General features: G+C 56.8%; 1 protein-coding gene across 3 annotated transcripts in view; it reads left to right on the top strand.

The window, feature by feature from the left end:
- DLGAP2 (DLG associated protein 2) overlaps positions 1–22,361 on the top strand; it is a 794,207-nt gene that overhangs the window by 747,697 nt on the left and 24,149 nt on the right. For all 3 annotated transcript variants that reach the window (XR_006817469.1, XM_045998159.1, XM_045998160.1), the window contains 2 exons: positions 14,951–15,300; positions 16,320–16,361. Coding sequence is in view for 2 of the 3 variants with exons in the window: in XM_045998159.1 (XP_045854115.1) it covers positions 14,951–15,300; positions 16,320–16,361 (392 nt within the window). In the remaining variant the exon portion in view is untranslated. The remainder of the gene's footprint in view (positions 1–14,950; positions 15,301–16,319; positions 16,362–22,361) is intronic.

Raw genomic sequence — 22,361 nt, 5'->3', positions numbered from 1 at the left:
CCACAGTTTGCTCGTGGTGGCTGTCCTTCATGGGGAGCTGCTCACAGTGGCCTCACCGGCAACATGACCAGTCTGAACCCACCAGCTCCGATGAACCCGCTGGAAACAAACACCACGATTATTCGCAAACAGCGCTGGTGTTGCCAGGCTGGGACGTCCCACCCAAAGCAGTCACAAACCTGCGGGATAGGACCTCGTTTATCTCGAGTTGATAGAGTTCAGAGGATTGACTGAAGGTCACGACCATGCCCGAGGCATTGGGGGGAACACTCCAGAAGAATTTAGTTCCCCGATCACCTCATCTACCCCAACACGGTATGGGACTCCGTAAATATTTGCTGAATGCATGAATAATTGACCTGAGAATCTACAGTCTATGAAATATTTAGATCCACTCACTGGAGTGGTTTGCACTGACTTAATATTTTAAATTCAATATTTAAACTTCCCTGTGCTTGGCTACGACCCAGTTTGGCTTTTCTTCTTTTCTGTTTGTCTCTGTGGGTGGTCCCCGCTCACCAGCTCCCACGGCCTTGCGTGTCCACAGACTGCTGCCCCGACTGTCCCCAGCAGACCTGCAAGACAGAACCCCATAATTTATTTCTCCGACCAGCGTCCCACCCCCGTTCTGAGTGCCTCGCCCTCCTGCCTGGTGCACTGGGAGACTCAGCCTCTGTCATTTTGGGGTGAGCCCAGGGCTTGTTGAGACCTGCACCCACACATGGCAGGAAGGCCCCCAGAAACCTGCTGCCACTGCCCAAGATCTCCGTGTCCCTTCTGCAGGGTCCCCCGAGTGTCCCGGCCTCACGGGGCCTCATCAGGACCGCAGCTCCCAGAGGCCCACAGACCCTGTCCCTGGCTCCCACCACCGTCCTCTGCGGTCTCTGTTCTCGTCCCACCCCACCCGGACCGCCGGATGCTCTCTCTGTCGAGTCCAGGCTGTCACAGGCTGTCACAAGGGTGCAGCTGAGGTTACCCTGGAGCTGGCTTCTGCCGAGGAAACCTCAAGAAGAGGAGCCCAGAGCCGGCTTGCCACGGGAAGGACCATAGGAAGAGGACGTGCAGGTGATCCCCAAAGACTTACCTGCAGGGGCAACCAGGTGCGGCGGTCTCCCCGGGATGTCAGCAGCCGCGCCCCGACCTGCCCCCTGGACGATGTCTGTGCGCACCCTGGTGAGAGGCACGCCACGGCCCCGACCACGGAATCATTGCCTGCCGCCCTTCCCAGCTGAACTCTCATTCTCCGCACAGGTAAGGAGCCTGCCTTTCTCTAAAACAAGACGGCCACAGCGGAACACACACATCTCAAAAATGTTTCTGCGAGCGAAGAGAAATTCCAGCACTACCTTCCTTCTGCCTTCACGAAGACGCCGGAGCGGCTCAAAATTCAGACTTGCAGTGAGTGCTGGCCATTTACTGTTTACTTTTCGGAGCGGGATTAGGCCACATGCGGTGAGTTTGGCCGCGGAACAGTCCTGAGTTTGGAGGAAAGGGTGGAACCAGGTGGATTACTTGGAGCTTAATCCTTCAACTACTGTTCAGACACCGAAAATGCTACACACGCACACGTGCATGCTCAACGTGCACACACTCGCACTGTCTCACACACACACGCTCACACACTCGCACTGTCGCTCACACACTGTCGCACACACGCTCACACTCACTGTCTCACACACCCTTACACAGTGCACGCATGCATACACTATCTCACACACAGGCCCACACGCATGTGCACACACTCACTCTCAATCCCCATGAGCGGTGTGTGGTTAGGGACGTGGGCCGTGGGGTTTGTATTTCTGCTGATACTTTCCCATGACAGACAGGTGGGAGTCGCGCCGGTGAGGAAGTCGTCATGTGGAGTGTAGAAAGCGTGTATCACTCCTAGGGGTCAAGGGCGTGGGACGGGCTTTATTTCAGCTACCGTGGTCATGGAGATGCTGCACTGGCTAACCCTACGAAATGAGTGGAAGATCCCAGTGGATTGATAACGGGTCCTTTTATCCCTCTGTTGGTCTCTTTGTGATTCTTCGGCTGCCAAGGAGAGCGATGCGGAAGAGAGGACGGATCACATCAGATTTACCGTGGGCATAAGCAGGAAGCCCAGGAAGAAAATGATTCTTTAGGTGAAGCGCAGAAACCTCATCATTGGAGCAGCCCCAGGTCCACTGAGCTCCTGAGCGGCGACCACAGGAGCGGTGACCCCACAGGGGCCACGGGGAGGCTCACACACAGGCTCCTTAAGCTGTCTCCGCCTGTGACAGAACCCCGGCGTTTTCCCGATCAGTGTCCTGGTTTATGGGATGCCATTCATTTGCCCCCCTCTGATCAACGACACGCCATCAACCGAGTCCAATCCACAAGGACTTCTTCCGCGCCAAACGCCTGTAAACGCCAGCGAGGTGCGTGTACCATGAGAGTGAGCAGCACGGGGCGGGCTGAGGGGCTCTGCATGCGTGTGCACATCGACAAATACAACGTTCACAGCTTCTCTTCTGAGACCTGCTAGTTAACGTTTAATTCCTGCTTGGCCTTACAAGTCCATACACAGTGTTCTACAATTCGTAAAACAGCCCATGTTCTTTGCTATATGCAGCATGAGCTTAGAGCGTGGACCTTAACCGTGGGGACAGGAGCTCCCTCCCACCTGCTCCTTCTGCAGACCGGGATGGAACTGTCTCTGAGAGGATTCCTAAAAGACGTGCCTTCTGGCAAACGGTCCTAGAAGAAGATGAATTTCTGTGGCATGTGGGGCCACTCAAGGCGCGGGACTCTGCTGTTCAAGAGCCACTCCAAGGGTCTACAGCCACATTGCCGGGGCTCGGAGGACAGGGCGTGGCGCAGGTCCCTGCGGCAGAGATGGGGGGCAAGTGCAGACGTTGGGACTCGCCTGGGTGCCTCAAGTGCCCATCTCCAGCATCCAGAGCAAGACAGTCTGCACCCGCAGTTTCGGGGTCACAGGGAGACTGTTATGGGGACCAGTGCCAACAAAGAAAGGCTCTCTTTGTCTCAAGTGCTCAGCCCAAGGTCTGTTCTGGGGTAGGCAGGTGGGCAGACCCCGCAAACACTCCAGTCCCATCTTTTTCTGATCCTGTTGGATCCGCTGGGGACACGAGTGTGCGGCTGAGAGAGGCTATTGCACTCCCATGACGTGTCTTCATGGGCGGCCCCCAGGCCAATGCAAATGAGTGTGGCCACATCAGTGGTCCCGGAAAGGTCACGAGGGCTCAGAATCCTTGGCGGCATGAGAATGGCAGCTTTCGGCCTGGCTCACACTCTGGGTCGAGGCACCCAGCTCCCCGGCCCCCGGTGCCTCTGCAGAGAGGTGACGCCCCGGGCGTAGACCGGGAGGCCCCAGCTGGGACATTTCCCCGTGGCAGGCAGGACACCGATCCCCCGGCAAATGGTCTGCCACGGCTGTGCCTCTCTAGCCTGGGGTTCTGGCCTCCCGTGGGCCTGGCAGGTCATTCCGTTGTCCCTCCGCACTGCGCACACAGGCACAGCCCCGGCAGGAGGCAACCTTCCCCCCGAGGTACACAATGCAGGGAGGTCCCTGACCGGCTGTGGGACAGCTTGCGCTCCGTGGGGGTTAGCTTCTAAGCCAGCGGGGCCCCGCATGCCCGGGGCTTCTCCAAAGACACCCGCCCTACGAGGCTGGAACGCCACGGGGCCCCGTCTGTCCATCCCCAAATGCCGGCTAGCACCACCCCTCCTTGGAGGACTCGGCTGCTCTCGCTGACAGGCAGGTGTGGTGTTGAGGACGTGGGGCTCCCGTTGGGCGTTTTAGCCCTCGCACGCACCAGGTGCTAAGGTGCTCTCAACCACAGGGCTCACTTAGGCAGAAACCCGGCTGGGCTTATGCACAGGGTGGTGCTTTTCAGACACTTTACTAAAGGCGTGCTTGGAGTCTGTCTTCAGTCCATCCTGTCTGTCCCCTTAGAACATAATGTGTATTTTTGTTTTTTAAGATTCTATTTATTTATTTGACAGAGAAGGGTAGAGAGCACAAGCAGAGGGAGGAAGAGAAGCAGACTCCCCGCTGGGCAGAGAGCCGCATGCAGGAGCCGATCCCAGGACCCCGGGATCATGACCTGAGCCGGAGGCAGACGCCTCACCAGTGGGGCCCCCCCAGGCACCCCCAATGGATATTTTAATAATTGACTAGGTTTGGTGTGCTGCCCGCACCCCAGGTAGGGCACAGGCACCGGGGACACAGGAACAGGAGAACAAGTGTTTCTCTAACGTTCAGGATACCTACCAAGGTCCAGGAGAGGCACACATGTCGGGGACGCACTGTCACCATGCTGACCTCGCCTGGGGCCCCGGCAGGGTGTGTCTGGGCTCACCCTGGAGTGTGGATTCTGCTTCTCTAGCTCCAGGACTCGGGGCCGGGTATCCTCTTAATGAAGGGTAAGGTCAGAATGTAGGTGTGGGAGCCGGCCGGCAGGCCCGACTGCGTGAGAGGTTTCTGAAGAGCACGGTAACGTCCCGCTGTGGCCGGCGGGTGTCCTCCCCCGCCTGTTCTTCTCTCCAGGCCCTGCTCCCTGTTGACTCCGGGGCAGTCTCCTGCCACATGACCTTCGCCTGAGGCCCTGCAACGGACGGAGGGCTGCACCGAGCCCTTCTCCGAGGTGTCTCCAGCGCCGGTCCTGCGGGGGACTTGGAGCCGACGTGTCACCGACGAGGACAGAGCAGGCGCTCCCAGACCACCTCATGTTTGCTTTGTCCGTGTTCCTTGTCTGTGAGTCGGTCAGGAGCAGGGCTGCTTCTGCAGACGCCCTAGCTCCCGATGCTGCCTGGACGGCACCCGTCACCACTGTCCCTCTGTGCTCCCAGAGCGCCACAGCTTCCCGGCCACATGCATTGCTCCTGCCCGGCTGGTTCCCGCGGGCTCTGGAGGTCCGCAGAGAAGCCTTCAGCCGGGGAGCTCCGATCTACGGGCACAGCCACCCGACTGGCCACTGCCAGTGGGACACACCGCAGGTGCATGTCAACAGTCAGCCCTGGCTTCGGGGTCGATGACCGCATTTCCCGTCACAGCCACCTTGAGATCATGGCAATGTCATGCCTTCCATGGGGGTGGGCCTTGCACCGTCCTCACGGGACTGTGCAGAGAAGCAGGCCTGTCGACGATGCGATTGTGGGACTCCGAGCGTCAGGAGGGTCGGTGAGTCGGGCGTTAGGGGTGGTTTCCCCCTTGCAAGCAGCATTTGCCTGATGGACTTACTAACTTCTTCATGGAAGATCGTTTTGTTTTCCACGAACAAGAGGACAGTGGTGACTCCTGGTACGGTAACTCACAGAGATCGTCGTCCACACACTCCATTTGCCACACGTGAGGGTCCATGATGTCGCCCGTCCCCGAAGTTCGAGGGCAAGAGTGTCACCCTGGCACAGCTTGAATATCCTTCTCCAGTAAGCGTCCCACGGGAAACTAAATGCACACGCTTTCTTTGGAAAATCCACGCTCCTGTTACGTAATGTGAGTTTTAAATGTTTGAAAGGAGAACAGGAAGTGTCTTGAGCCGCGGAACAGCTGTCACGACTTTATTTTACCATCTACGAGATGCTCAGTGCTGGTTGCTCTGTAATTTCTTGCTAATTAACACGTTGGAAATAGATGTCTTTGCTGCCAACCCATGCGCGCTGCCCAGGACTTGGACGGCCTGTCTAGTTCTCTGCAACTTCGGGGAGACCGTCCTGTGTCCGGCCGTGGGATGTGGCCTCTGTGTCCTGCTGGACTGACACCGCTGACCCGAGACTAACACTAACTCCACGGTCAACGCGGCTCTCGTCTCTTATTGAGTCTCTCACCTTCGCAGTTGGGTTTCTCCACCACGCGGGCTCTCACTTAGACATTCATGGGCTTGGTTGCCGTAATTCCTCCTATGCTGTTCTCTTTGAGGCTCTAATTAACAGAGGGCAGCAAGTTTAAGTGTGGCTCTCACATCCAAACAGAGCGGTGACACCTGCCGTTGGAAACACATTCCACCTTGATTACGGATGTGTGCTCTGTGATGGAGTGCTCATTTTTAAATTTCCTTTTTGGCTTGTGAATGCCTAGCAAGGCTTGCTTTCAGACACAGTGTCCAGAAGACCAGGTGCGGATGGCTTATTACTAGGCGTGGATTTAAAATACCCCAGTGTTCGCTTCAGAGATGACCCCACACCGTGGAACAACGGAGACTGGTGGGCCCTTAGTTTCATCTCGTTCAAACTAACACATCTCAAATCAAGTGTGTTCTTCCAGATTCTCCCTCCAGACATCCACTACCCAACCCTCTGAAGACCTAGAGGCAAGTCCTAGTGACCAGCTTGTGTGCTCTGTGTCGTCTGCGGAACGGACGGGTGCATACGTACTCACGCGACTGTGGGGGCAAGAATGTTCTAGCCCAGTACTGTCCAGGGAGGCAGAAGCCCCACAGGCCGTGTTCCCTGCCTGGGGACCCATCACTGTGCAGGACCGTCAGATGCTGGAAACTCAGCTGGCATTCACACAGGAGCTGGTTTTTAACTGATATTCAGAGACTGAGGTATTTCGGAAGCTAAGTCATTTACGTCGCTGCTGGCGGTGCGGTCGGCCACGGCAGCCTCTCTCACCCGCTCCTGGTTGCAGCTCTCTCGACCCAGGGCTCTGGGCAGTTCTTCAAAAAGGGCTTCCAGATGAGGCTCTCTCCACCCCACATATACCAGGGAAAGTACTGATTTCACATGCTTCTTCCCAGCCCCGCGCACTCGCCTCTGGGCGGGAAGAGCTCATCGGCCTGAGACAATTCCCTTCAGGCCTCACTCCCTTCACTTGATGCAGTTTTTACAGAAGCCTTCCAAAACTGGGTTCTGTGCATGGTTCCTTCCTTCTTAGATCGTGTAATTAACCTTTTCTTGATGGCACAGAGGCGTGTGTTGGCACCAAGTACACTCAAGAAGGAAGGCACTTTGCTGAGCCGCCTCCTTCCCTGGGTCCTGGGGTTTGGGGGTGAGTCTCACCAGCTGCTCTGATCCCGGGAACACCCAAAACCCAAACTAACTTTGCAATTGGAGTAGAAGACAGCTGTATATGGTTTTTTTCTTATGACGTCGTGTTAGTCACCAGACAGTCCATCATTAGTGTTTGAGGCAGCGCTCCGTGATTCGTTGTGTGTAACACCCAGTGCTCCATGCAGTCCGTGCCCTCCTTAATGCCCATCCCCAGGCTCACCCAACCCTCACCCCCTCCCGTCTGAAACCTCAGTCTGTTTCCCAGGGTCCACAGTCTATAGAAATCTCCCTCCCTGTAACAAGGAAGCCACTGAAACAGCCATCAGAGATTTCCGTTGTGTTTTACACACAGTAAAAGAAACCCATGACGGGCTTTTAAAACCAAATGGATGCTTATGCCTGAACTCAATTTTTAAAAAAAATAGATCTTCAGACACCTTAAGATATTAAGTTAAATAATTATTTCACCTTTATTTCAAAATTCTTATTTGATCACTGATATTTAAATAAATCTTAAGTGATTGTTTAGAAAACTTTCTCTGTTGGCAGAGAATTCAGTAGCATTATATTGCTAAATTAAATTTTCAGTTTTCAGTTGCATTTAAGGTTTGTCTGATACGCATATAGAAAATGATAGATAACAATGCCTGTAATTAGTAAGTATTAGTTCTGGTGAGTATATTCTAATTGTGTATTCACATACACAGAATTAAGATAGTTATTATCCCCAAACTAGCCAGCTGAATAATTGAATGTTTTTCTTGAATATATGAAATGATTTCCTTAATTGCTTATTTTAATTCTTAACAGCAAAATAACATAATCAAATGATCATTTTAAATTCTTTCTTTACTGTAGTTCCAAGTTTCTAATTCCATTTATGAATTCCATTTAGGCAGACACGATTCTGCCCCACAAGATCATAGGTACCAACAAGTATTTGTCACAGGAGCAGACTGACAAATCAGTGAAAACACTGATTTACATCAGTTTTTCAAAAATTCTATCTCAATATTATTTTATTTACCTAAAATAGTTTGTATGTTGCTGTTTAATTTACTGAATGCTGACAGCTGACACTTTTTTTTTTTAAAGATTTTATTTATTTTGACAGAGAGAGATCAGAAGTGGGCAGAGAGGCAGGCAGAGAGAGAGGGGGGAAGCAGGCTCCCCGCCAAGCAGAGAGCCCGATGCGGGGCTCGATCCCAGGACCCTGAGATCATGACCTGAGCTGAAGGCAGAGGCTTAACCCACTGAGCCACCCAGGCGCCCCAGCTGACACTTTTTAAATTATAAAACTCAAAAGCTTTCAGTTAACCAGGAATCTAAACGTGATTTATTGTTCTGCTATAAACATCCCACCCAAAATCCCATGGGGGACCATGTCATATGGACATAGGGCCCCCAAGAGAAAGTGGGTGCAGTCAAGACGTATATCAGATGTGCATCTTTTATTTTAAAATACCAATCCCGTCTCGACTCCTATACTAACATGTGAGAATAAGTCTGGTGTCTGGGTGATGGGAAGTTTTTAATGGGTATTTCTAAATGTTTCTTTAACTTACATAGTATTTATTATTCTCGAAACAGTAAGTATCGTTTATGTCTATTAAATCTGTGTGTTGGATTTATAGTGGGGCCACTGCAAACAGAATCATGCGGACAATAAGCATTTTCAGGGGCTTAAAAAAAATGTGTCCTCCCCCTGCCCACACCGTGCACGTATCTCCCTCTGAGAAGATGTGGGAGAGTAAGTGGGAAATCTCAAACCTGCTGCCAGAACTCTCCCTGAGCCCTCAGCTGCCCATCCTGCTGTCTCCAGGAAGCCTGCTGCTCTGGACGGCAGCCCCGGGCGGCACTGTCCCTGAGCAGGTCCCAGAGCCCAGCAGATGCCATGACACGGGCTGGCCATGCCAACGCCGGCCGCGAGGCTGCAGGGTTCCCGAGTCTTCCGCGCCCCGTGCAACTGAGGACACTGCCGACCTGCTTCTATGTCCCAGGATTTCTGGAAGATCCAATGCAGGTGTCTGTGTCCAAAACAATACAGTGTTTGGACTTGGTGTTCATCAACTAACTGTTAGCTGTTTCCAAAAAGCCCTATAAACAGACATCTTTGTCGTGTTTGTTCAAGGACTTTTTCCCATCCGTGTTCAAGCACCAAGAGAACACTTCTGCTGCGGGCTGGCTGTGTCTGAGTCGCTCGGCCGGCAGCGGCACCTGCTGTCCCGGCCGCGGGAACGCTAGTCACGAGCTCGCAGAGCAACCGCGTTCCCCGCCCCCCCCCCCCCCCCCCCGAGACAGCTGGTTCGCGCTGAGAAGGGGCGGGCTTCAAACACCACTGTTTTCAGCTGAAACAGAGAACATTTCCCGTGAGAGTTTTAATCTTTGAGAGGCGGCTGATCGGCAGGAGGGAGGGTGCCCGTCCTGTCGCTCGGCTCCCACGGTGCGGTGAGGCCGGCTCTCCAGGTCCCTTCTGAGCCTCCTGTGAACCGAGGAAATGTCTCATTCGATGAGTCAGCAAATATTAGAAGGCCTTTGTCCCAAAAATGGTTTCACCGGTTTGCGTCGTGTGAAGAATTGAGAGATCACTGCGGTTCATTTCCACCCCGTCGGCTCGCAGCCCTTCAGACAACCCGCGTCGCAGGGTGGGAGTGTGGTCTGAAATTCCTGCCGCTGCCGGATGCATTTCATCGATTGAAAGCTTGGAACTGATCCTATGAAGAGGAAACTCTTGCTGAAACGATGAATGGTTCTTTCACTTACTTTGCAGCGGGCAAGGAGGAATAAGGTCAGACCCAGCCGTGAGAAACCAGACTGAGCTCAGCGCGGGGTCAGGGAAAGCATCCTCCTGACCGACACCTGGGGAGGCGCCGACGGCCCCATCCTCCCACCCGGTCGACCCGAGGCCGAGGTTTGAACCCGTTCGCACCTGTTCTCTCATCTGGGAAATGGAAGTCCAAATGCACGTACCTGGCGGGGTTGTCTGTGGGTGGTGGCCGTGCGCGTGCTCCCAGGAGAACCGTGGGCGGAGAGACCTCGGAAATACATAGGAGACAACGGGAGCAGATGGCGAGTGCCGTGAGCGGGTTACTTCTCCTGGAGGACGGACACGGGGATGGTTCTGTGTGGCCAACACCATAGCAGCCGCCTGTCCCCGGCTGTATCTCCCATCCCCATGACGACAGATAACGAGACGTCTGAGTATGTCCCTTTTACGAAGGAGCAGACCGGGGCAGAGAGAATTTAATTTGTCCACGATCCCAGTTACTCCATTTCATGTCGGAAGCAGGGAAGAGTCAGTTCAGGGCTGTTAGAACCAGAAGGACATGTACAGAACTTCCCTTTTCTAGAAATCTTCAGCCACCGTGGGTTTGGGATATCGGACCAGGAGCATCGGTGTCCTGGACGGTGCGCTGCGATGAAACATCAAGACACCGAACGACTAAAATGTACCAGAGCAAGTGTGTGGACACTGAACAACACTCTTCTCCCGTTTGGGGCAAGAGCGAGTGGCAGAAGGTCCATTCGATGTCTTCCCAGAAAGTAAATAACTTGAAGAAAGCTCTGTGGCACTTAAGAACAAACAAGCTGGTCTCCCTAGAGAGCTAGTGTAATCCGTCCCGTATGCCTGAGCGAGAGCCTCCAAGCACCGGGCAGAATCAGGCAAGCTCAGAGCATCTTTTCAAGGGGCCACATCTCCTCGGTAGTTCCTGGCCCACTGATTCCAGACCCCCGTCCCTCCGGCGCTGCCACCCGTGTCTGGCACCGTGAGTCACTGCGGATTAACCCCCACACCCGGCCGCACCGGCCGCGCCCTCCCCCACACCACCTGCCACGTCCGTCTCCAGGACTCAGCCACAGCCCATCTCCTCCAGAAAGCTCTCCTGGAGCCCTGGGTCATTCTCTCTCGGGCTTCTGTGAGGCTCTGGTGCGGACGCTGGCCCTTCTGCCCTTCTCTTCAATTTGATTGAGAGCGATTGGAAGGAGCCAGCGTCTTGGTCTCCAGACAAACGTTTCGTGGAGCCCGTGGATCTCAGTACGATGGCGACAGAGGACAGCCGGCAGGTGACTGGGGTCCCCACGGCAGACATGCAAAGTCCTCGCAGCCCCTGCGGCGGCAGCTGTGGGGGTCCCCGTCAGCTGGCTCCATGCTGCGGCAAAATGTCCTCCGTTGTTTGGCGGGAAAAGTAATGGTCGTGCAGGCAGCTGATTTCTTCAAGCGGTAGGAAAGCTTCTATTTGGACACACTTCCTGCGGGGTTTAGTAGGGACCAGAGCAGCCTGGATGAACACGGGGGTGCTCAGGCTTTGCTGGCACGCGGGAGAACATCTCTCTTCCAGACAAGAGGGTCTTTGACTGAAGCCGGTTGGTAGCTTCTCGGAGCCTCCCCGAAACGGGCTGCCGTGTGTGCCCGCCCCGACAGACCACACTGACGGCATCAAACCACGCTCCCCTGCAGTGTCTATCAAATGTGGGCACAGCACAAAGACAGCATCTGTCTCTCGCCCCCCCAGAAGAGGTCACTCCGCTGCACTGTCCCAGCCTGAGTGACGTCTGTTGTCCCTGACGCATGCTGAGCATTGCCCAGTTTCCCTCAGTTTCGCAGGAAAGAACGTCGTTCTGCTGCCGTCTCGTAAAGAAGTCGATTTCAGATCTCATGGCATCCCCCTGCGGCGAATGCACTGTGGGGCGGGAAGATGTGATGCTAGAGTTTGCTGTGGTCGTGGAGATAACCGGCACGTGTCGTGTCGTTCCTGCATGGAGATAACCAGCACGTGTCATGTCGTTCCTGCGTACAGAGTGTCCGTGCGGGAAGCGTGGTTGTGCCAAGTGCACTTGGGAGAGTTATCGTCGTGCACGCGTGGAGGGGAGATGTTTGCGGGCGGCTGTGAAGGGGTGACCCCACTGGAACTGGAGTCCAGGAAGGTGCGTCTGCTCTGCGTGCCTTCGACGTGTCCCTGTCCTTGAGACGCACAGGCCGCCCTTCGCTGCGGAGAGGACTGGACCAGCGGGAGGACCAGGCCGGTTTGCTATTTTCCTGAGTGCCTTTCGACTCCTCTCCATGGGGCCAAGAGCTGTACAGCCATGTTGAACGGCAGAAGTGACTTCTTTGTCTGTGTTCCTCTATTTCTCGGCTGCCTGCATGGTCACCCTGCCACCACCGAGACGTGACGTCCCCTCAGAAGTGATGTTTCCTCCCGGGAGCTCCCTGTGTGGCGGGCCTGCCACGCAGAGTGTGCCCGGCGCCCAGCTTACCGGCTGCTGGCTCAGGAGCACCTCGGAGCAGGACTCGCTTGCCCGAGCAGCAATGCCGGACAGTTCGGCTTCCGTGCGGCTGCGTGAGCTCCTCCTTCGGCACGCTTTCGTCACAGCGTTCCCCGGTCAGTTCCCGTGTTCGGGTGTCTGCACCGTGTACCCTGACACTGTCAGCAGAATTCAGAGAAGCTGGGGCAGAAACAAGTCTTGCGGTGCGCCACCGCCGTCGAGGAGAGAGAAACACACTGTGGACGGTGACCCTTGTCCGGACTAGGAATAAGAGGGAATGGCTGAAGCTGATGGCCAGACCGGAGGAAGTGACAAGCTACTGCAGGACAATCTGCCCACACGTGTGTCCCTTCCTCTCCCCGAGGAGCCAAGGAGTCCCCCCAAGAGGTGACGTGATCCCCTGACCTGTGTCTCCAGCCTCAGCACGATGACCTTCTGAGCTGGGTAGTTCTTCAGGGGGACCAGGGGTCTGTGGTGTGCCCTGGATGGGGTTTGATGGCTTCTCTGGTCCCTTCCTACTGGATCCCGGTGGCACCCTCCCCCCACCGGCAGCGACAACACCTAGAATGTCCTCCAGACCCTGCCAAGACCCCCCGGGGAAAGAGGAGGTGTGATCACCGCAGCGGAGCACCCAGGGCTGACCCACAGACATACGCAACGGGAGAGTCTGAGACTCCCCAGGTCAGAGTCCCCAAGGCCGTACAGGCGAGGGGGGGCAGGGAGGGTACAGGGGAATGAGGTCGGGACAGTCCCCGTACCCAGGGATTGGCCCCCGACCACCTGTTGCAGGAGTCTGTGAAGAGAGGACTAGATTGGGGGGAGCTGACCAGCCCAGGCGGGCGAGCACCTGTGCACGGAAGACGCAGCTGAGGCCATTGTACCTCCCTGAACGCAGAGCCAGGTGTTAGTCGTAGGGGACGATGACTGTGGGTAGCAGGGCTCCAAACACCAATGCCAAGTGGGAGCCTCGCTGTCGGGCCAGGCCAGAGCCAGAGGACGGAGGAAGGGGCTTCCTAGCAGCTCTGGGGTGGGGCACAGCCGACCACCGGCCGGGGCAGCCCCTGGGGGTTTCTCTGGCTGCAGCCGCACAGCGGCCCGCCTGCCCTCCGCAGACCCCCACCTGATGTGCCGAGTCCCGTACAGACCGTCGGGGGCTCCCGACAGATCTGGGACAGCATGGTGGGACCACGAGGGTGTGCTCCAGAGGCGGGTGGTGAGTGGGGAGGGGGGTCGAGCCCAGCAGAGCAAGGGGTCGGCCGGCTCCTGAGGTCTAGTGTAAGGGACAGAAGGAAGGAAAGTAAAGCGGGATTTCCGATGTTGCTCTGGTGCAGTTCGAAGCCCGTGCTTCCCATCGCGGTCTGCCTCCGTCTGCTCCCACCTTCCCGAGGCTCTTCTGATGCCTTGGTTTCAAAATGCGTCCACGGCGCAAATTTTCACGTGCAGCTTTGATGCCTCAAACTCAGGCCATCCTGACGCGACAAACTCATTCTGTTTTCTGTTTGGCATTTCTGTTTGGAATGACATTTGAGGTTTTATTTATTAGGAGAACCATTGACACAGGTGACCCCGTCACGGGGGGGAGATGGCAGGAAATGGGAAAGCACGTACAAGTACCCAGAACAGAAGAGCGGAAAAGGCTCCCCTGGGCCGCAGCAGGATGCCCATCCTGGCCGCTTCTGAAATTCACGGGGGAACCTCACCCAGTCTGTCCTCCCAGAGAGGCTGAGCCCCCACCGGAGAGGCGCGTGTGCAGGTGTGGGCGTGTACGCGATGCAGGGGTCCTTGCACGCCTGCGGACCGGGTGGGAGTGTTTGCACCTGGTCGTGGTGGTGGTCGTGCTGCAGGTGTCCCCTGCAGAAGCCCGTGGGTGAGTTCTTCCGTTCCAGACGAAGAAGAATCATTAACTGCGATGGAAAACACATTCCTATCAAAATGGCATTGCTCATCTTGCTGGAAAAATACATGTAACACCCAGATCCTGGCAAATATGCGTAATGACTTTGGGGTGACGGTTAAAGAGACATTTAAATGGGTTCACATCCAGAGGCACTTTCTGTCCCTCAGAGGGTTGACTGCAGTGGGGGAGTGCGTGCAGGTGGGAGGCGCCGGGCCCTGGGCAGGTGCAGGGTGTGAGAGGCTGGCCGGTGCGCGTTTGGAGAGCCAGGGTCCCTTGGCAACCACCATCTACACTATAGACCCAGGAAGTGTGTCCTTACAGGGAGCAAATGGTCTGAGCCTCACATTCTCTGCTTTTCCATTAAAAAGGTAATACCTCCTCATCATAACCTTCGGGGAACATGCAGAGAAGCAGAAGAGACAAGAGTCACCCTGTTGTCCCTCAGTGAGAGCTGATGAACGGTTTTCTGTGCGTCCGACCTTTTTCTCACACACGGGGTCTCCTTATAAATTCCCCACCTTTCCCCGCGTGCAGCAGAGTACGCCCCGCTTCTCCTGTGAGCGTTGCCTGGGGCGCTCCCCTGCGTGGACACGGTCTCGTGGCTGCTGTCCGTCCTGCTGAGCCAAGTTTCCCCGAGTGGTCACTGTCGCGGCATTTGGGTAGGTGGGGGGCGAGCTTTCTAATCTCCAGCTGTCATGAGTCTGCGTGGACCGCCTCTGAGCAGGCTCGTGGGTCGTGGGCAGTGAGGGCGAGCAGGGTCCAGGAGGGAGGCAGCATCAGCTGACGGCACACTCACTTTCCCTGCAGCCGTTACCTACGCGAACTACAAGAAGACGCCGCCGCCCGTCCCCCCGCGCACCACCTCCAAGCCCCTGATCTCGGTGACCGCGCAGAGCAGCACGGAGTCCACGCAGGACGCCTACCAGGACAGCCGCGCCCAACGGGTGTCCCCGTGGCCCCAGGACAGCCGCAGCCTCTACAACTCCACGGACAGTCTGGACAGCACCAAGGCCATGAGCCTTGCCCTGGAGACGGCCGCAGCCCAGCGCCTCGCCTCTGAGGGCCAGAGCAGCTCCGTGCGGACCAGCGACAAGGCCGTCCTGGTGTCCAAGGCCGAGGACTTCCTCAAGAGCAGACGCTCCTCCATCGGGATCCAGGTAGCCTCCCTGTGCCACACGGGCTCTGCTGATAGCTGGATTCGTGCAGTGGCCCCGCGGCCCGGGGTCCTTAGCAGCGAGCGTAGCCTCCGAGGGCCGGGAGACGCCTGAGCTCTCAGCTGCGGGGCCGGCCGGCCAGCCAGCAGCCAGGGACCGCCCCAGGGCATCTCAGGTCCCCGTGTCACGCTTGCCCCTGCCAACCAGATATGCCTAGCCCAGGGCGCTTTCTAGGGGATGCCTGCTGCTGACCAAGTGTGGAGACAGCTTATTTTGATACTTTGGAAGGATGGTTTCTGGTTGAAACCCAGTTTTTCAAAAGCTTTGCCGTCCTTTGCCCCAGCAGGGCAGTGGGGGAAGGGCCGGGAATACAGCATGGAGGTCACAGTGGCCTCCTCGTGCACACGGAGGTGTGCTCCGGCTGCTCCAACCCTGCTGCGAGAAGCTCATCCCCACTGGCCGCAGGGCGCTCCGGGAGCTTAGCTGTGGCAGCAGAGCCGGGCCCCTTGCTTACAGACCCCCGAGGGCAGATCCACACCCCCGAGGCCCCAGACTGCTCCCCGAGACACGGACTGCATCTGGCACGCCCATTCCCCGGGCACGGCAGGCACTGTGCTCAGACACGGGGGCTGCCTTCAGCCCACTTCCTGGCCCCGGGACCGCACAGGACGTGCCTCACGCTGGCAGTGCCCTGGCGCAGCCCCACTGCCCCTTGAGGTCATATCGGCACGGACAGTCAGGGTCCTCGCGGAGTCCTCTGCAAACGTGGGCCATTCTTGCCTCCTGTCACTCCTCCACTCAGCCTGCGTCTGGCCCGAAGTCCTGGAATCAGAAGGCTTTGTGGCTGGGGAGGAGGGTGAGCGGAACTCTGCCCAAGAGCCATGTGTGCCTGGCACTGGCGTGAGGGGGCTCGATGGCTTGGGCATCCCGGGGACACGGGAGAGCGCAGGCTGGGGCGACTGCCCGCTTGACTAGGTCCTCTGAACCAGGTCCCCACACTGTGGCTTCATTGTTTTGTTTAGGATTCCGAATTCCCAGAACATCAGCCATACCCAAGGTCAGATGTAAGTACCAAAGCATCCTCCAGAGCCGAGTACGCATGACTTTCTGTCTCCTCCCCTCCTCGGGTTTTTCCTACGACTGCTCTGCCGCCTCTCTCTGTCCCGATTCTATATGCCAGGCACTCTGCTAGGTGCCCCATACTACAGCAAGGAGCCCTCATGCCCCCCAGTGAGGTGGAATCAGCCCCCCTTTGATGAGGACCAGGACGGGGCTCAAATGGGCAAGTGACCGGCTGCGGGGGCCCCAGTGCTGGTCTGAAGGAGGGAGCAGGTTCAGACGCCGCTCCCTCTGGCTCCAGAGAAGACGTGTGGGGTGCGCAGGTTCATGAGGCCGACTCCACGTCCCAGGTGCTCGTGCACCATCTGGCCTTCTCACCGGCCACCTGCCACCTGCCGCAGGCTTCTCCCTGGCTGCCGCGCCAGTCTGGGGCGAGGGCCGGACAGTCCTCTTCTGACTTTACTTGAGCAGCAGGTCACCTGCTGGTTGAGGGCGCCCCCCCACAACTCCACATCATCTCCCAGATGCCCCGACAGCTTTCCTCGCCCCATGGCCCTTTCTGCTTCGGGCCACCACACCCTTCCTCCGCAAGAACATCCATCTCCTCCCCGCCAGCCCGTCCGCCCCCAGCCGCTCCCACATTGACCCCTCCCTGGAAGGCTTTCTGCCCCCCCCGTGCCAGGTGTCCCCGAAAGCCCAACTGCCCCCCGCCTTCGCCACCCAGCGCCTAGCACAGTGCCTGGCACATAGCAAGTGCTCGGTCGACGTCGGATGAGTGGGTGCACGGTGGCGGTGGTGAGTGTCCGTGGACACAGCGTGAGTGCCCGTGTGTGAGGGTCAGCTGTGTCCGTGGCAGTGGAGGAATGCACGGTGCCGCGTGAGCTTGTGCCCTTGCCATTACGGACTCGGTGGCTCCAGGAGCCGATAGGAAACAGCGTCAGAGAAACTCAGGTTTTAGCACTAACGTGAGTCAAAGAAATGAAAGGAAGTGGGTGCCGGGAGCCAGCCGGCAGCGACGCAGAGCGAGGGGCCACTGAAGCAGAGTGAGACCCCGGACACGTGCAGGGCCCGGGGGAGTGGCCGGCAAGTCCCAGCGGCGAAGGCACACTGCAGAAGTACAGGGAAGCAGGCTGTGGTCATGGCCATGTCCCCGGCTGTCCAGCACAGTCTCGTTATAACCTCATCGTAACCACAGGGGCCAGGCGTTATCCAAGTTGCCAATGGGGAAACTGAGGCTCGGGGGTGAGTGGCTTGCCTAGAGGGTCATGGCCGGTAAGTGTTGCAGGCAGGATGAAAGACCCTGTGCAAAGCCAGCAGGACGCCCACTGCCCGGACAGGACACAGGCGGGCTCGGTGTGGCACGCGTCCCAAGCTGCATGGCCAGGAGCGACCTGCCCCCGGGCTGTGTGTCCTGTCGCTCACTGGGCAAGACTGCTAGCTCCCCGCACACTCAGCCACCTCACGGCCGCGGCCCGCGCTCGCGCCAGAAGACCCACCTCGCATCTCCCACCCCTGTCTGCGGGGCTGCGGGGCAGCTCCAGGCCCTTTCTCATGGGCTGGCCCGGTGATCCAGGGCCATGGGGCGACCCCGCAGTATCTCCCTCATGTTTCCTTGTCTCTGCGGACATGTGCCTCTCCCCTGTGTCCCTCATCTGTGGGTCTGTGGCACATGTGTCCCTGCAGCATCTGTCCTCTCCTCGTGCACGTGTCTGTGTCTGTGACTGTCCTCTGGAAACATGTCCTACTCCCAGACACGGCAGTTTGGATCGGTGTGCGGGGATTCCTCAGGCCCGCATGCCCCCGTTGTCCCGTCTGTAAAGTGGGAGCGGTCACTGCTCTGACATCGCCAGGTTGGGGGTGAACGGAGCAGCCGCCATGGGCCTCTTCTTCCTCAACTCAAGCACCCAGCTGCGAGAACACCATTTTGCGCACGAGGCGGATTTCTCGCTGCAGGTCTGAGCCGTTCCGCATTCCGGCCAGCCTCCCGCCACCTGCCCTTGGAAGTGCTGATGCTGGTTGGGGTGTCTCTCTGCAGCCAGGCGGGCAGGGCTCCTTTCGCTCCTGGACTTAAAATAGGTCCCCGAGGGAACTAGGGCCGCCGGGCCTCGGAGGCAGGGCACCTGCCCAGCTCAGCGCTGGCTTCTGAGGGCAGAGCATACGTGATCTGGACTGAGGCAGCAGAGACGAGGCGGGGAGCTGCCCTCGGCATTGGTAATGGCTCTCTGCCTGGATGCTTCTCCTGGGTGCTGTGGAGGCGGGGCTTGGACTGCTGCTGATCCGCTCTGACCTCCCACAGACGCCTACCATGCGGGAGAGGAGCCAGGGCACACTAGGGCCGCCTTCCGCGCAGTTCACACACCCCAGCATGCACACGCTCACACGCACACGCAATGCACATGCTCCTGGATACTCAGGATTACGTGTCTGCACAAACATGCAGCACCCTCAACATGCACACACGGGCACCTGTGTCCTCACGCCTGCACATGTGCACGCACACTCGTGCACACACCCACGCAGATCACTCGCACACGTGTGTGCACAACCACACGTGTGCACACACGTGCTCATGCCCACAAAGGTGCAAGCATGTGCGTGTGTGTACGTGTGTGCACAGCTAACATGTGAGCAGCTGCCCTGCAAGCACACCCGTGTTCTCACACTCATGTGTGTGCTTGTGTGTGCACGCCTATCTGCCTGCTCGTGCAAACGCATTCACACAGATACACATGTACACTCACACATTTATTTAAACGTGCACACACACGTGCACACACACAGCAGCCAACACAAACCAAGCTCCTTGTTTCGTAACAGACCGTATTTCAGAACGTCCTCCTTCCCGCCTGTCGTCAAGGCGTGTGGGTCCGCCTGTAGCCTCCACCATCGCACAGGGAGGCCCGCGTGGGGCTCTGGGCTCTGCACACCTCAGACACTCTTCGGGGACGGCGCCCAGCACTCACAGCAGCGACTGGGGAGATGGCTGTCCCCGTCCAGCAGGGAGCCCTGCAGACATGACATCGCTTCAGTGAGAGCTCACTTATCACACGTGGTTCTGCTAAGACATCTTTCTTCCCAATGCCCAGAACGTGGTCGGTCCCGTAAAATGAACGTATGTCTTCCTTTCTCAAACTTTTTAAGATCCCTTGATTTTTCAGCCTGATTCTCCTCTTGGGAAGAGAGTCCTTTGGTTTCTTTTCCACTGTGCAAAGCTCTAATTCCTTTCCTTGTCTTGAATTTGCTTTTTTTCCTATCCGTGTAAGGGTCTCTGCTCCCAGGATTTCTAAACGGTGAAGTCTTTAGCTCCCCCAAACCATATGTGAGTTTATCATCCCCCTCAGCCTTCGCCTTCTGAACACAGAGACAGCCTCACTTGTTCTCAGAGAAGTGTCCTGTGACAAGCGCCTAAGTCTGTGAGCTCCCCCCTTCCAGTGTCCGTGTCGCGGAGCGCCTGGCCGTCTTCACGGTCGAGGTCAGGGTGAGAGGACAGGGGGTCGGCCCTGGCTGCGACAGCTTCTCTCACTCTGCTTCCTGCGGAGATTGACTCCAGTCCACGTCCGGTCTCACGTCCCCTCGGTTCGGAGATGAGGAAGAAAAGCCTCAACAAAACTTAAGAGACTCCTTGAGAGTTGCATGGCCCACTTATAGCAGACTCTGGCCCCAAAGCTGTACCCTCCTCCTCCACCAGGAACGGGAGAGAATCCTAGAGCAGGGAATGTGGAGACTGGATGAAGGGAGACGTGGTGTTACCTGGTCGTGTGTTCAGTCACTCACGTGGCGTGTGTCCGTGGCTGTGGTTACATGCACGTCTTGTGATTCTGCTGTTCTTGCCACCTGCTAGCGTGCATGGGACCATGAGCACCGTCCGTGGCGTAGCCCTCACAACCATCCTCTTCGTGCTGCCTCGTGGTCGTGTCGTGAGCAAAGCCTAATTTACCCTCTGCTGCCGCCCCCCCGCTTCACCCCTGCCCTGTTTCACCCAGTCGTAGCATGGGGACGAACAGCTCTCACAGCTACCAGAACCGATGGTGATTTCCTTAGACTAGAATCCTGGACGAGGAATAAATAAAACAGTATTCTGAATATTTCAAAGATAGAAACCACCGCTCTTTCCATTACTCTTTCTAAAATTGTATATGTGCATTGATCGCCCCCCAGTCATGCATCCATCGAATTCGACAATTTCTACCAGAGCCGTAAAGTGTAGCAATACTTTTGGTCCAGAAATGACATACACCGTGACTGTGTTCACAAACACACGCACACGCGTGCACGTGCGCCAGCACCATAATCGTGGCAGAACACCGGAAGCAACCAGATGACCCCTCCCTGGGAGACTGAATCAGTCGGGGGTGTTCATGAAATGGGACACACGCAGTTAAACACAAAGCAGCTTTGTGTGCTCTGACATAGGACGACCTCTTCGATGTGGGGGTCGTTACTGCTGTCTTCCAGGTAAAGTCACGACAGTCACAGTCCCCACGTCCAGGAGGGTGAGTATGTCAGAGCCATGACCCCCGCACAGACAGCAGCAAGGTTAGATCTGGCTCCAGATCTAACTCCAGAACGTCTGTCCTCCTGTGGTCACCTGTGTCCTCATCCCGCTGTCCAACCGTGCAGCACAGAGGGGGTGTGACCTCCCTGCGTGCGTACGAGGTGCTGCCAGTCAGGGAGTGTGTCCAGCCGTGCTCCACGGCTCCCGAACTCACCAGGAGCCCCAGGTCCAGCTGTCCCTATTCTGGTCACAGAGCATCAGAACAGAGTGCGGCGCTGGAGTCAGACAGACGCAGGCATGCGTCCTCGTTCTGCCCGTCGCGAGCTGTGCACCCCTGGGCAAGTTACTCACCTTCTCTGACTCCTCAGCTGTTGCGAGTGGCAGGAGATCACAGCAGGGGTGTCGTGGACGCTGCCCGCAGCAGCGCTTACTCCGCTCCTGGCGCAGGCCTGGCACCGGGTGGGCCTGCAGCAAACAGCGGCGTTGGCAGCGTTGTTTCTCTTGGCCACTAGTCAGGTCAGCGCTCGGCGGCCTGAGGTCGGCCATAGGGCAACTACAAGGTAGAGTCACCGACTCTCCAAAGTCCCCACAGTGTGTCAGAATGGTTTTCCGAGTGGTTTGTATCTTGTCCTCATGGTAATCACTAATGTCTTTAAGAGAGAATGTGGTTTACAACCTAGGTGTGACATTTCCGACTGGGGTCAAGGTCCCCCAGCTGCGGTAGGTAGCGTTTCCTGGGATGCGGAAAGGGACGTCGCAGCAGCCGGGATAATCTCTGCGGTTAAACTAACCCTCGGTTTCACAGACTTCTCGTGCCGCGGGTTTGGGTTTTGCTATTGTTGTTTGTTTGTTTGAGAAAACGGACTGTACCAGCAACCCCTCATGTGTTCCTCTGCCCCGCGGATGGCCCCACAGCACTTGCTGGGTTTGGGAGACAATTTGGGCAGATAGAGCCACAAGAAGGGTCCGTGCGCAGTGCGCGGCTTCTGCGCTGTTCTGACGCGGCCTCGCTGGCACAGTCCCATTAGCAGATGCAAGGCACCTGCGTGGGAGCAGCGGGGAGATGGCCTGCGTGTTCCAGTACACGCTGAAGTTCCTTTCTGTGTGTTTTTGTGTGTGGGTGCGGCCACCAGTGGTACTCTCGTAAATCGCGCATGTGGTGGTTAGCGCCCTCTGCTTCCTGCGGGCCTTAGCTTCTTCACTGCAGGGCGTGATAAGAGCTTTTAAGTCCTATAATCACTCAGTCCAACAAAGCCTATTTTTTGCCTTAGCGGAACTAAGCAGTTTTATCTGCGTACACTTGAGAGATCAGAGTGCAATGCTGAGTTCAAGTAGTTACGTGAAATTTGATGAAACACGGTAGCAATGTAATTACACCGCTATGAATGCATTTCCCTTTTTTGTGACTTTACGGGGTCAAGTGCATCTCTGAACTAACTCAGTGTGTAATTAGTTATAGCAAATGAACACATACACACACACAGAAAATAGTCCCTGCCCAGGTCCCTTG

Source organism: Meles meles, chromosome 2, assembly GCF_922984935.1.
Source record: "Meles meles chromosome 2, mMelMel3.1 paternal haplotype, whole genome shotgun sequence".
NCBI lineage: Eukaryota > Metazoa > Chordata > Mammalia > Carnivora > Mustelidae > Meles > Meles meles.
The sequence above is the reverse complement of the archived record's forward strand: the minus strand, read 5'-3'. Positions and strand labels throughout refer to the sequence as shown.